The sequence below is a fragment of the Pleurodeles waltl genome, chromosome 9, assembly GCF_031143425.1.
Source record: "Pleurodeles waltl isolate 20211129_DDA chromosome 9, aPleWal1.hap1.20221129, whole genome shotgun sequence".
In the NCBI taxonomy this organism is placed as follows: domain Eukaryota; kingdom Metazoa; phylum Chordata; class Amphibia; order Caudata; family Salamandridae; genus Pleurodeles; species Pleurodeles waltl.
The window spans coordinates 157967831-157982595 of NC_090448.1; the positions used below are offsets into that span (position 1 = coordinate 157967831).

Here is a 14765-nt window from a genome sequence, read left to right on the forward strand (position 1 = left end):
AGACAATATACAATGAAAACAATAATCAGGGAAATGAAAACATTTACCTGTATGCAAGCTCCTTGGTATTTTTATTTTAAGCTAGACGGCCATCACAAATGTTGACATAGTTCACAAATGTTTCTAGTTCGTGGATGGTTGGAAACAGCAAACATACGAGAAAGCCTTCAATCACCCATCACTTCTGGGAGTTTGTAACTTACTGTAACACAATTTTTCCTGAAACCTATATGCTTCTGGAATGGAGTGCAACTCGTAGATTGGTTGTGACCTACAGTATATGATCAATGTGTTCATTGTGATTAAGTACTGCGAGGCCACTGCCAGTCATGCGTCCATTGGTCCATAAAGTCATCTGCTAATGTTGTACATGGTTGGTAAGGAGTTCTGTCTCACTGTTAGATCTATATTAGAGCTTTTAGTTAACCTCACTTACAGATTACCTTTCAGACTCCGTTTCTCTGACCTAACTGTGGCCCCCTGGATGTTTCCAATTTGATCTACATATACAGTTACAGTTGAGTTGTTAATTATGACCTATTTTTATTGGAGCCATACATATTAAACTCAGATTGGACTCAAAGTATTTCTTACATACTTACAAGACTCACCTCCAAGAACTTTCTTTGGAACCTACAAGACTCTACCAATAAATATCTTTTGAGCACTAATCTAAGAGTTACTATAGTTTGCTTCCCTCTAAGCCTTCCTGTTTTGGGTTAGTGACCTGCTACTTGCATGATCACGACCTTCAACCTGGTCCTTATCATAGTGTACTGTTACTTGTATAACTGTTTTGGGTGCAAAGTGTTTGGGGGATGTCTATGGGTCAGTGGTCATACACACTACAAAATGATCAGACTGATAAATGCTTCATCCCGTCAGAGTCAAAACATCACAATATAATTAATTATATTAATGGAAACCGACAAGTCTAACTTAATAAGGTCTGAATTATTACCCTGTCACAGCCATAAGCACATCATCAGCAAAACACAGAACAGGGCACTAAAGTTCAAATTCTCTAATATGTGCCTTATCAAAGCAACCTCAGATGGAATGGTACCTTAAAAGAACATCAATACACAGACTGCTCTTTGTGAAGGGGTGTTTATAGTCATTTTATTTACATATTTTGGATCTTTTGTTCTGACAATGAGGCACAAAGAACCCTAGAGACTGAAAACAATAAAGAGGAAAAGACACCTGTAAGTTGAAAGACTTTGAAAACATCAAATACATAATTTATGTATGCAGAACCAAAATATATATAAATTGTATTTCAGAAAAGGACCATCAAAATAACAGTCCAGCAGGAGTGTCAGAGAAACCAAAAAGGATTTATCGAACGCTTGGTTTGTATTGGCCCTCATCATCTCCAAATAGGACAGTAGATAGATCATTAATAGCCTATTCTGTGACAATTTGAGAGACACTACTTATTTCCTGTGTGAGGCAGGAGCTGCGGCCATGGCAGCAGTGGTGTAACCATAGCCCACCGCAGGCCCCTGACATGAGAGTTCCTGAATGGGTCTGGAGCGTAAGGGGGTCCCTCTTCATGAATCTTGAGGGAGGACCCCTCAGGTTTCATTACAGCACTGCAAGGCAGCACTCCCTGGATTGTACACACATTGATGGGATGGCTTACAGCCCAAAGAGGGTTGGGTAAAATCAACGACTGCTCTCAACCAATCCTACGGTACTCATCCACAATCTACCCCAAGGCTAAGAGCCCTTAAACACACCTCTCAATGGTCAAGGGGAACCCCCCAGTGTGATGCCCATCTCCACACAGGAGCATAAGGAGACCCCAAACAATATCAAAGTGGAAGTCTGAAGTGAAAGTGTCAGTCTGCATGTGGTGCATGGCACATGTTGAAATTTACTCCCCAGGCCAGCTACTAAGTAAGATCTGATCCAATATATGTAGACCTAGTTGGAGGCTTCAAAAATATTCAAATATACCAGTGTACAAGCATATACCAGTTTTTCCTAGAAATACGTAAGGGCTAGTACTGTGCCTGGTGCAACCACTGAATTCGAGGGTGGGGGGTAAATTACCCCACAGTTCGAAGAAGAGTGGCTACAAATACAACAAAGCTTTACTTAGTACTTTTAAATTATCACAGCAAAATCCACAGATGTTTACTCAAAACACCTTTTCCATGGGTGTCCATCAGTAGTAGCAGTTGTTACCCATGGCTTGCCATTCAGTACCTGACACTGATCTTCCTACCTTTGATCTTACAGTTCAAAAAGGCAGTAGCAGGAAGAGAAAGCAAACAGGGCTATGTAAGCCATGTTCACTTTTACATTCTGTAGACTCCACTTTTTAGATTAGCCGGTGGCCAGCTAATAGAAGGCTGTTGAGGGCCCACAGGTGAGAACACACAGTGGCAAAGCCAATAGGTTTGGTGTTGTACCCAGTCTTTTTGTAATCCTTGGTCTGTTTTGTCATGCTTTTTTGTAAAAATGTATTGCTGCCCGGCCCTCATCAATCTAAATGAAACATTGGCTGAAAACCACTATAAGTATTTTATACACATAATTTAGTTGAATCAAAAGGTAATGGCTAACACAAACCTAAAAAAAGCCAATTGGTCTACATTGGCTTTTTTGAGAAAGATAGTAAGAATGAAGGAAAATGTAGGAAAGTCCTCCTTTTTGCCCTGGTCATACCCAACCTTTTCGGACAGATACTGTTGGTTACTGACTCTTGGCTGTGCCCTGGGTACTGCTTACCAGTCTTAGTAAAAACGAAAGGTGGAAGGAATGAAAGAAAGGATGAAAATGAAAATGAAAGAGAAAGAAAATAGGCAGGAAAACAAGAAGGAATGAAAGAAAACAAGAAGGAATGAAAGAAAAGCAATTAAAAATGAAAGAAAGAAAGAAAGAAAGAGAGCTAGGGTTGGCAAGATTGACCGAGCACACTGGTTAGCTTCAATTCAGAGTTCATGTGTACTCATGTGAAAAAGCAGCATTCATGTAAACAAGGCCACTCTGAAAGTAATTTACAACAGCATTAGCAGGACATGAGATCTAATAAAGCAGGAATGTGCCCTGTTCTCACATGAAAAGCTTCCTGCTAAAACATCAGACTCTAAAGACAAAGATAATGCTAAAGTGATTATAAAGTAAAAACATATACACTGGCACTTACGGGAACTACCTTGTGTGCAGATGTGCTTGTTGTGAAAGAGCAAAATCCTGTCACTCAAAGTGAAGTTAACCAGTGGTTTAATGGGCTGACCCATTGCCCCATGCTGTATGCTGTGGTGGGCAGAAGCAAAATGTGAATAACACAACAATGTTGCACCTTTTTTGTTGAAGCTGTTTGTCACACACAACATTGTGTACAATACTACACAGAATTAGTTTTATAGCACCAATTCCTCTTGTTTAGATAGGTTAATTGTCACTCTCACTTCCTTGCTCTTTGTTGGATGGCTTTCCTTCCTATTCTGTGTTTGTTTTGCGCCTAGATAAGCTATATTCTTCCACTGCTGATGTCATGGAACTAGTTTATTTTTACATCCCATGGAAGTTCATGTCTTGTTCTTCTAAGGGCACTTGCGCTCTTTCCCTTGCTACCCCATTCCGTCTCTTCCCTATCACTCTCCTTCCCAATGCTCCTCTACGGTGCACCGTAAAACCAGATGGGAGCCTGTACCCTAGATGCTGTGTTCTCCCCTCACCACAGAAAGTCAATAATACCAACCAGTCATCTTAAAGGTATAGAAAACATTGTTCTTCTGTAATTTAAAGATGTGAAAGATAGTGGCTATGATGTGTTTTGCATCATGAGTTACGTGGCCACACTGTGTGGGTCAAAACAACAATATAAAAAACTGTTTTCTACACTTGCAAGATGGCTACAATGTTGCATCATCACAGTGGGTCACATGAGGTGGCCCTCTTGAAAGTATAAAAACATGTTTTCTATGCTTTTAAAGTGGCTGCTGTGTTTTGTGGCATAATATGATGATGTGACTCATATTTCATCACATAACACAGCGGCCATCTTTTAAGCATAGTAACAGTCTTTTCATACATTTTACATTGATATTCTCCACTCTGGCCTTTGCAATGCATGCATATTTAAAAGCCTCCAACCTTGTCAAATACACACAACATTGGCAAAGCGAAACCCATTGGCTTTGCCCATGCTTGTTCTTTTAGCTGTAATAATCACATAAACTGTTAAAATAACTAACTGACGCAGCAAATACCACACACCCTGGGGAACACTACTACATAGTTATCCCTGTGTTTATCTAGTAATCGAAGGCTAAGGTTGCACTTACCGTTTTTCCGTCCTTTGCCATTTGTAAATCAGTCCAAAAACCTTATGATAGGGCTCAATGTTAACTTTGATAAAATCCAGCTCAGGGTAGGTGCTCAGTTCCTGTTTATAGAGAGCTTCTTCTTTATTAATAAATGCCATTGTCTCCTCTGCTTCTTGTATACGTTTTTGCATTGTTCTCACGTCATTATTGTACTGTAATCAAATCAAAGGGCAGCCCTTTAATGGAGGATCATTTTAGATTTTTACTAAATAACATTTGTTTGTAGGTTTAAAGGCAGGCACACATCTTCAGTTAACAGGCCCAAATCAGCACTGTTCGCAGAGTCAGACGGTTAGACTTAGTGGTGAAAAGAGAAAAGGAAAGATGCATATGCCAAAAGAACAGGTCTGAGGAGGACACAGATCCTCAAGACACAAGTGGATGCATGCAGCATGACTACATAGACACTTTTGGAAGTCTGATTGGCCTAAGGGTCTAAAATCTTACTGGTGATCGCCAGAGTTTCGTGGTACTGTGATTTTGACCCCTTAGATTTGCTACTCATGGTGCAAGCTCTCATGCCAAATAGATCTGTAGCCTTTTAACAGTAATATTTGGAGTGATCTAACTTATTGAGTCGTGTTTAATTTGCAGGGCGTCACAGTGAATTGGAATTGGGTGGCCCTAGGTCATGTTTGTTGCCAACACTCTCTACTCTGTTGGTCACTTTGTTTGATATGGCAATTCCTCAAGAGCTCTGCTCACAAAGCAGGTCAAATACAACAGAAATATCTAGAGAGGTAGATTCACAGCTGTCGAGCATTGTTCTGCCAGGGCCAACATCACTGTATTTGAAGTGAAGGTATTTACTATTCAAGCCAACAGCTAACAATAACGAGATTTAGAACGATGAAATCAGGTCTAACTTAAGAAAAAGACTACATTATCAAAGGAATATGTGATCATAAATTAATATTGTGGGGGAAGTGTGTGTTAGAGAACTGGCTGGTGTAACATGGTATTGTCAGCATGATTGCAAACTTCTGCTTTTTTTTCTGTTCAATTTTATACATCCCAATAAAATGCTTTATACAAAAATAAAAATCACCTTTACCCATTTAAACATGTGAGTATTTGAGGTAAATGTAATAATCTACATGTTAGCGTTGGTATTTAACTGCAACGGAGCCTTGTATAAATTGTATAGAGGGAGAGCGCGTGTAAGAAGAAATATGGACCATAGCACATTCAGGAACCAGTATATATTGTAATGCTCATCGAAAAAGTATAGAATACTAATGTCTAAAACCTGCTGCATCATGTCCAGTTCAGAACATTCTGCAAATTCTTCCATTCGGCGGGACAGCTTTTCCAGTTCCATCATTAGTTTTTCTTTTTTGCCCGTGAGTTCCATTTCTCCTTTGCGTTTAGCTTCCTCAAACAACTGAAAAAAGATTTTTTTTAAAGGTGAAATAAAGAAATGAAATACGTGTAAGGCCATCATTCATGTTACTTGATATTAAAAGATGATGCTGTAATCCTAAACCCAAAAAGACAATAGAACAACAACATTAGAAGGGCCAGCAATGAATAAAATGATTACATAAGGGGAAAGTGCTCACCATTAATTGAAGCTGCTCTAGATCTCATTACGAATTCAAATGTTGAATAATGTAAGTAATAACATCAATACCTTCCCATTGCGAGTGAAAATAATGTACGGGGCACTTAATAGAATATCATTTTATCAACGGATGTTTTCCAAATAGATATCTGAATCCCTAAATAAGAGGATGGCCATTTATTTTCTAAATTGTATGGGCCTAACACCTTTTTCCATTTCTAAGTAGGACTGATCACTTAATTTACAGACTCAGGATGAGTGGACATTTGCACCTTCAGGTGGAAATTGCTATTTGTGGACAACCCGGAGTGTCAGATTCTCTGTAGTGCTATGTTTAGGTGAAGGAGCGTGAAAGGGGCACTACATGTGTCTGGAAATGCAAACCCTACTGAATATCCTCATACCCCCCATGCCTGGTAGTCTTCACAAACATTTCTCAGGTGTTTTGGGACCCTGGAGGCGAACAGGAATCTAGTTCAGCAAAAGTAAGGAGCTCCAGGTTCTGCACGGGTAATGGGAAAAGGTTGACCATGTGAAATACATTTTCACTGTAAATTAAAAAATAAAACAAAAAAAATCAAGTTTCTGCTAGGCTTACTCAAGAAAGGATCTCGCACTGTCTGAGAAGGAAGGAACTACCCTCATGTCAAGAAAAGCTGAGGTCATATAGGTTCTGGGTGTTGTTTTTTATTCTACTTGGTGTGACCCTACAACACAGAATTGCGGTATAGATGGAAAAATGTAGGAACCTTACTATATGACTGATAATAAAATAGCAGAATGCGTGATTAAAATCCAATTCAAACCAGTAACTAACTAAAAACACAACTCAAATTAGTAAAGTGCATTTTTTCTCCTTTACATTTAACTTCTTAGGTTAGACTCATACAGCCAACTCGTGTTTCACTCTGGTGATTTAGATAAAATGTTTTCTTAAGATTTCAAAGATATCTTTCAGCATATCTTTTGGAATGCCCCAATGTGTAAGACTGACACGCAGGTCACGTTACACGTTTATGTCGGTAATAGCAGCATAATCAAGAAAGTCACTCATGTCGTTATTTTAAATCATATTAACGTTTAGTGTTTCTTCTGTCATTAGCTGCATAATTGAAACATGTGTCAGCATTATGATTCTCATCTAAAAACTAGAAGGAAAAAAAGAACATACTGTTCTGAAATGGATTTGAATTACTCGCCCTGATATTTCGTATCAGTAGTATGCTAAAGTTACTGAATTCTTCTGTACTCTAGCAGAAAGTTTGACCTGCAGACAAACGGTAGGAGGACAAATGGATGAACAGGAGAACATACAGTATATTCAGTGCTTAGATTCCTATGAAGGCTCCAGGGTACCTATTTGAATCCCAAAGAGGCAGAAATGCAGGGAAATAACATATCCAAGGCTACAATGTGTATATTTGGAGCTTTTAGAAATGCTTTCTGAATCCGGCCCATTTTGAGTAACATAATTGTAACTTTTGTAATATTTTCCTGTGTAATTGACTAAAGTTAATTAGATTTACGGAAGTTGTAAACATTTCCAACTAATACTTAGCAACAAAAAGAGCAGACCAGAATTGGCTTGAACTGAGATTATCTCTTTGCTTCAGGCACAAGTTCTACACATACTAACCTCATCGTTTTCATCAAAAATAGGATTAATCTTCTGCGGCCAAAGGAATACAGTGGAGTTGAGTTCTAGATCTTCATTCGGAAAAATGTAAACATCTAGTAGGTAATTCAACCGTCGATGGCACTCCTAAAAGTAAGATGACACGTTTACTTTCGAGAAAAAAAAAATGTTAAGATAATTATTCATACATTTAAAATTAAATAATCTCCATAAAACAGTAAAAAATAAAAGTCAAAATACCACTACTCAAGGGGACAATGTATGTAAAGGAAAACATTTGATTAAAAAATGTACACTTAAAAAAGATCTGCATATATAATTAATTCCAAATGCAAATATTTGTGCAGTACGTTTTCATCATACTAATTCCCAAACGCAAATGGCATACTTTCCAATACTTTAAAACAGTGGTTCCCAACCTTTTGATTTCTGTGGACCCCCACTTTAACATTAATGGAACCCAGGGACCCCCACTGAATCATCATGGGAATCCGGGGACCCCCGCCTGAGTCATTACTGGAAGCTCGGGACCTAATTTATCAATATTTGTTAATATTTTTTAATTTTCTAGGCTCTTGCGGACCCCCTGAGAAGGCTTCGCGGACCCCCAGAGGTCCCCGGACCACAGGTTGGGAACCAATGCTTTAAAATACATATCTTGTCAAAACAACATACACGTCAATATAAACCACAATAAAAATCGGTTTGGTAAATTGCTGGTAACCACACTGTATTTTGCAAGAATATCCTCCTACCCATCAAAGTTGAAAAGCACCAACGGCCTGATGTATCAAAGGGAGTTATCCATTCAGTGTCTATGGGGAGACATATTGATACATAAAGGCCTAGTAGTCGCTGTCCCCCAGATATGGGAGAGGAAAAATACTGCCCCTCTGGTGTGGGTGTGAGGGGAGGTTATATTTTCTTTAATAGGGACTTACATGCCTATACACGCAGATGTACACAAGTTCCCATGGACTACGTGTCAATAGTGTTCAATGCATCTCAAAAACTTAAAATTACATACTGCCAGTATTTTACTTACCTGAAAGATTGTGGTCAAATATGCATCTAGACTTTCTGTATGGAACTGACACAAACAAAACCAAAATGCGAGGGCTTAATGCAGACATCTGCAGTCCCTGCGGTGTATGGGTCTCCCATCACTTCAGGGGGACCCCCACATTTCAGGGGGCCCCAATTCTTCAGGAGGCCTCCATTTAGCCCAAGGCCAATGAATATGTGTAAGATCTAGAGGCTCGGGAACCACATGACCTCATGTACGGGACCTATCATTTTGTGTTACACCACTGACAAAGGGAAGATTTAAGTCAGCTGTATTTGTACCTGAAAGGATGCAAGCATCTGGGATTCGAGAAACGTGAGCTGCAGAGCTTTCTGCTCTGAAATCTGTTTGATATATGACAGGTCTATACCTTGCTTGTGCCTTAACGGTTTTAGCCTTCAAAAGAATTCCGAAAGAGTGATTACAAATTAAGCTTAGAACTATTTACCTATTAATGACCAGCTCATAGGAGTAATTCAGTTTAAATATTGTGCTATCTCTTGCAATAGAAAGATAGGTGGGTAGATCGATATGCTTTTGAATACTGTAATAAGTGGATAAACTACAAATCAACTGAAGTCAGAAAGTAGAGTGATGTCCAGCAGGTCATCATTGTAGGAAAGTACCCTCTTTTTGGCATGGTTACCCGCACTTTTTGTCTGCTGTCAGTGTGTTTGACTGTGTTCACTTGGATCCTGCTAACTAGGACCCAAGTGCCTGTGCTCTCTCCCTCTAGATTTGGTTGCTCCTGACTTTGTACACCCCATAATTGGCATACTGGTGCCCCCATGTAAGTCCATAGTATATGGTACTTTGGTACCCAGGGCATTGGGGCACCAGGGGTTCCCTATGGGCTGCAGCATGTATTATGCCACCCATGGGAGCCCATGCAAAATGTGTCTGCAGGCCTGCCATTACAGCCTGCGTGAAAAGGTGCATGCACCCTTTCACTACAGGTCAGTGCACCAGGTCACTGCAAGTCACCCCTATGGCAGACCCTCCTAGCCAAGAGGGCAGGGTGCAAGTATGTGTGTGTGTGTGAGGGCACCCCTGCACTAGCAGAGGTAACCCCACAAACTCCAGATCCATTGTCCTGGACTTTGTAAGTGTGGGGAAACCATTTTACGTGTGCACTGGACATGGGTCACTACCTATGTCCAGCTATATCATGGCAACTCCGAACCTGCGCATGTTTGTATCAAACATGTCGGAATCATACTCCAATACTGTTGCAACTATTGGAAGTATGATTCCATGCACTCTGGGGGCTCCTTAGGGGACCTTCAGCATTGCCACCACCAGTCTTACAGGGTTTTCCAGGCAGCCCAAGCTGCTGCCACCCCTCAGACAGGTTTCTGCCCTCCTGCTGCTTGATCTGATCAAGCCCAGGAAGGCGTAACAAAGGATTTCCTTTGGCAGAGGGAGGTAACACCCTCTCCCTTTGGAAATAGGTGTGAATGGCTTGGGAGGTGTAGATTCTCCAAGCCACTGGTTTGCTTTGAAGGGCACATTTGGTGTCCTCCATGCATAAACCAGTCCACACCAGTTCAGGGACCCCCAGTCCCTCCTCTGGCACAAAACTGGACAATAGAAAGGGGAGTGACCACTCCACTGTCCATCACCACCCCAGGGATGGTGGTCAGAGCTCCTCCAGAGGGTCCCTGGTTTCTGCCATCTTTTTACCAAGGTTGGCATTGAACTCTGGAAGCATCTGAGTGGCCAGGCCAGGCAGGTGACATCAGAGCCCCCTCCTGATAGGTGCTTACCTGGTTAGGTGACCAATCCCCCTTTCAGGGTTATTTAGGGTCTCTCTCTTGGGTAGGTCCTCAGATGTGGCTTGCAAGACTACTTCTGGCCATTGTAACTGCAACTGGACCATCCAGGAACCAACAACACTGCAATCAACAAAGAAGACTCTTCTGCAACTTTTTTTCCACAGCTCCTTCCAGCTTTGCAACATTTCCCTGGCCGTGCATCCTCAGAAGACAGCAACTCTTCAGCCTGCACAAGAAGGAATCTCCCTTGGAGTGAAGGAGTCACTCCCCTGCAACCACAGGCACCTACAACAAACGATGACTGGCTGTGTGGATCTCCCCTCATTTTGAGCTGTGTGGATCCTGCATCACGGGTGGTGGTCCGGAGTAGTCCTCTTGTTCCTTTCTGCCAGCTGTCCAACTTTAGTGGAAGTAAGCCTTTGCCTTCCCACGCAGGACAATACCCCCATGCACTGCATCTCATGAAGCTGTTGAGGATTGTTTGCATCTCCTTCAAGGGATCTTTGGGAAATGTGTAGCACCAGCCCACAGCACTCCATCCTGCAAAGCGCAGCCTCCTGCATGGGTCTCCGGCGGCATGGCATCCTCTTTTGTAGTGCTGCATGGGCTTCTTCTGCAACTCCTGTGTCCCCATCCTGTGGGACTCCTGTGGGTGCTGCCTCTGCTCCTGTGGACTCTCTGTGATGCTAAGGGTCCCCTGTGACTCCCTCTCCTGGATTGAGTCCCCCTGAGCCTTTCTGGTCCTCGGCAGCACCACTTTTCTACTAACTGCAAGTTTGCCTTTGCCAAGGTTTGTTGGTGGAATTCCTGCACCGACAGCCATCTGCAATCTTCCTTCCAGCATGGGACATCTTCAGAATCCACCAGGAACTCTTCTCGGCTCCAGGCTGCAATGCTGATTTGTTCTTCATCACTGTCGACCAACTCCTGCAAGTACAGCTGGGTGGGTGGTAGCTCCTACTTCTCCTGGAATCCACTGTGACTCTTGGTCTTGGTCCCCTCTCTTCACAAGTCTTCTTTCTTCAGGAATCCACTGCTGGTGTTCTTACAGTCTTCCCTGGGTGTCTTCTGTTTCTTCTTTTCCTCCTTTTGAGTGGTTTGGGGAAAATCCAGTGATTTACTCCTGCTTTCCTGGTCGCTGGGGGTACTGTGTTACTGACCTCTGTGGTTTTCTAGTACCCCCAGCTTCCCTCTACACATTCTACTTACCTAGGTTGGGCTCCTGTGTTTGCATTCCATTTTTTCAGTATATGGTTTGTGCTCCCCCTAGGGTCACTGTTGGTTTTCGTATTTGCACAGTTTTCCAACCTTTTCTATGCCTATTTCTGATTACTAGTGTATATATTTAGTGTATTACTTACCTCCAATTGGAGGGTGGCCCTTCTAGTATTTTGTGGTATTGTGTTCCAAAAATAAAGTACCTTTATTTTTGTACAACTGAATGTTTTCTTTTATGTGTGTAAGTGCTGTGTGACTACAGTGGTTTCGCATGAGCTTTGTATGTCTCCTAGATAAGCCTTGGCTGTTCATCCACAGCTACCTCTAGAGAGCCTGGCTTCTAGACACTGCCTACAGTTCACTAAGAGGGGATTCCTGGACCTAGTATAAGGTGTAAGCACCTTAATTACCCACCACACACCAGGCCAGCTTCCTACACAGTTTGTAACATAAAAAAGGAAACCTTGTGAATGCGTTATTCGACCTTTCACATCCCAGTGTGCAGAATGTACGTTCTGGGGTGTGTCTAGATTTATTTAAGGAGGGAGGACTAGAGAGGAGTGATGGGGTGATTGAGTGAGAGGGAAGAGATTGCCAGGTAGGTGTAATTTCAAAGATTAAGCTAACTCTGTATCAAAGCAAAGGTGATGCCCCACCCACAACTCCGGACAACAGACTAATTGCCCCACCCAACAGCAACATCCACATTGCTTCATCTAAAATTCTTTAAAGTGATATAAGACTACAACCTATCATATTGTCATAAGTGGGCCTCTTATTGTCATGTGGCAATGAAGAAGTTGATGAGCCCTGAAATATCCCCCACTAAAGGTTCATGCAGTGAAGGAGAAGCTTTAGTAAGCCACATCTGAATTGCTTTGAACCATGGTGCGCTGGTCGCATGCTGGACTGCACTTCTGACATGTTCATCCTACAATGGGAGGACAGGCTAGTCAGGACACTGGTTCAGTGAGCTCTTGCTGTTTACCAAAAACAGAGTAAGAGTTCTACGCCACTGGTGGACAACAGGCCTCCCCAGTGGGCTCTTGTAAGCCATGCTGCCACAGGATGAGCAGGCTCTGGATGGCAAGCCTTCCATGCTTAGAGCTCAGGGTGCAAAAAAAAGGAAGTCGGGGTGGTTTGACTCTTCTCAGTGACTCAACGGCCATTCTCTACTGTGCAAAATGATGAAAGAAATTTAGTAGGGGCTTGCAAATAGGTGCCCTAAACAGATAGTGAGTTTTACTGCAAGATATTTAAAGTAAAACTTTACTCTACTCCTGGCATGAATGCTGCATTAAAGGCCCATATAAAAAGTAGTAAAACTGTAACACCTTGTTCCTACAGACCCCTCACAGTATTTTTTTCTATTAAGCTGGAGCTGTGAGAGGTGGGTGTGTGGTACCAATGGCAGCATAAGAAAGAATCGAAATGTGATAGAAACAGGGGAAACCTAATAAGATATTAACATGAATGCATGCTCTTCACAAATACGTGAGGTGGTCTGTCTGGTTTGTCATGGGAGAGGTGCTATTTGTAAAGAGGTAGCACGCATTACCTACTGAGAGGAACAAGTATTAGCAGATGAACAAAATGAAATAATAAATAACGGAAACATGATGCTCAAATCAGTGATGATGATTCGTTATGCTTAGATGTAAAACAGTCCCTCTTGCATTGCAACGGAACACTCGCTCAGGAGGAATGATAGATGAATCAGAGGTAACATGGGGTAAGAGGGGTATTCTACAGAGTTTATTTGTTCCAAGAAGTAATGAACAAAGTCTTCAAGCACTGGCTGGAGGGGACTGACCCAAACAAGTCGATCCCATAAGGGAGAATATCCCAAGCCCACTCAATATATTGGAAAGAATACGTCTTGTAGATAGCTGCGCTTTCGAGACAGATATAAGAGAGAATGCTTGTCCAACTGCATGATGTTTCGGAAAGAAAATCGTAGCTGTGATTTTTTTTGTTTAAACTATCTTTTAATCATTGGCTTTTACTCTTAACTTTTGATATCAATTTAGTCTATGGTTACATGAGCTGCTGTGATCATACCTTGCAACAGCACTTTTGTAAATCATGTTAAAGTTGCCTTTTTGAGACCGTGTCAGACACTATGGGAATTATTTATAGCTGGTGAAATGGGGGAGGCATCTACCCTACTTGAAGTAGCACTATATTTAGGCACATTCTGAATGCCCCGTCTGGCCTATTTAATGTACACATATTTGTATATACTCCCAATACAGCAGAGGGATATTCTGCATCTACCAAATACTAAATATTCCCCTTGAGATAGTTTGGGAGCGGTGGAATGTCCCCCTCTGCCACAAATTGGAAGATGTCCAATCCGCCCTATTTACCATATTAACCTTTGCATAACCTCCTAATAGGACAGAGTGGAAACTCTGCATCGGCCAAACTCTATCTAACCACCTAGAGTTGTTTATAGTTTGGCAGATGTGGACTCTCCTCTCCGACAGTAATTGGCAGTTGACTCGTCTGCCATATTTACTGTTTATACATTTGTATGCACTATATACGCTTGTAACAGAGCAAACAGGACACTTTACAGGACACAAACTCGAAATAATTCCTGAGAGCTATTTAGATTTTGGAGTATGTGGAATGTCTCCTCTGCCAAAAGTGGATGGATGTCACGTCTGCCCTGCTTAGAGTGCTTTTCAATTAGTTGAACGGGACATTCACCAGTTTTTGGCAGATGTCCAGCATCTGTCAAACTCCAAATAACACCCATACTGTTAGAGAGGTTGTGTCTCAAAATCTGAACTGTATGTTGTGTATAACGCGACTAGTGTAGAAATATAATCAAAATGATTAATTGCATTATGGTTTGTTGGAAATGTATTTAAGTAAACTATATTGCACAGAATGTAATTCAAAAGTGTTCCAAAATGGTTATTTAGCAGCTACAAACTATTGCAGTATACAGAAAGATGAAAAAACACATTTCGAAAGGACTCCTAGAGAATAAATTAGAGAAGTCTGCACAAGATCAGCGATCTATGGCAGCAGATTCCTAAGTGAACCACTCTAGAACATGTTAAAAGACTTTTTGCGGCCTAACCAGTCTTCAGAGGTATTGTTCGGTCCAGAAATATCCTCTTTTACTCACATGATGGTCTGCCTCTAC

At 41.5% G+C, this 14765-nt stretch overlaps 1 protein-coding gene across 1 annotated transcript in view; it reads right to left on the reverse strand.

Annotated features, from left to right (window-relative positions):
* Positions 1 to 14765, reverse strand: part of DNAH12 (dynein axonemal heavy chain 12) — a 937015-nt gene that overhangs the window by 771339 nt on the left and 150911 nt on the right. The window contains exons 14-16 of the mRNA XM_069206470.1: positions 7547 to 7672; positions 5596 to 5730; positions 4305 to 4498 (exon numbers count right to left, since the gene is read on the reverse strand). Of these exons, the coding sequence (XP_069062571.1) occupies positions 4305 to 4498; positions 5596 to 5730; positions 7547 to 7672 (455 nt within the window). The remainder of the gene's footprint in view (positions 1 to 4304; positions 4499 to 5595; positions 5731 to 7546; positions 7673 to 14765) is intronic.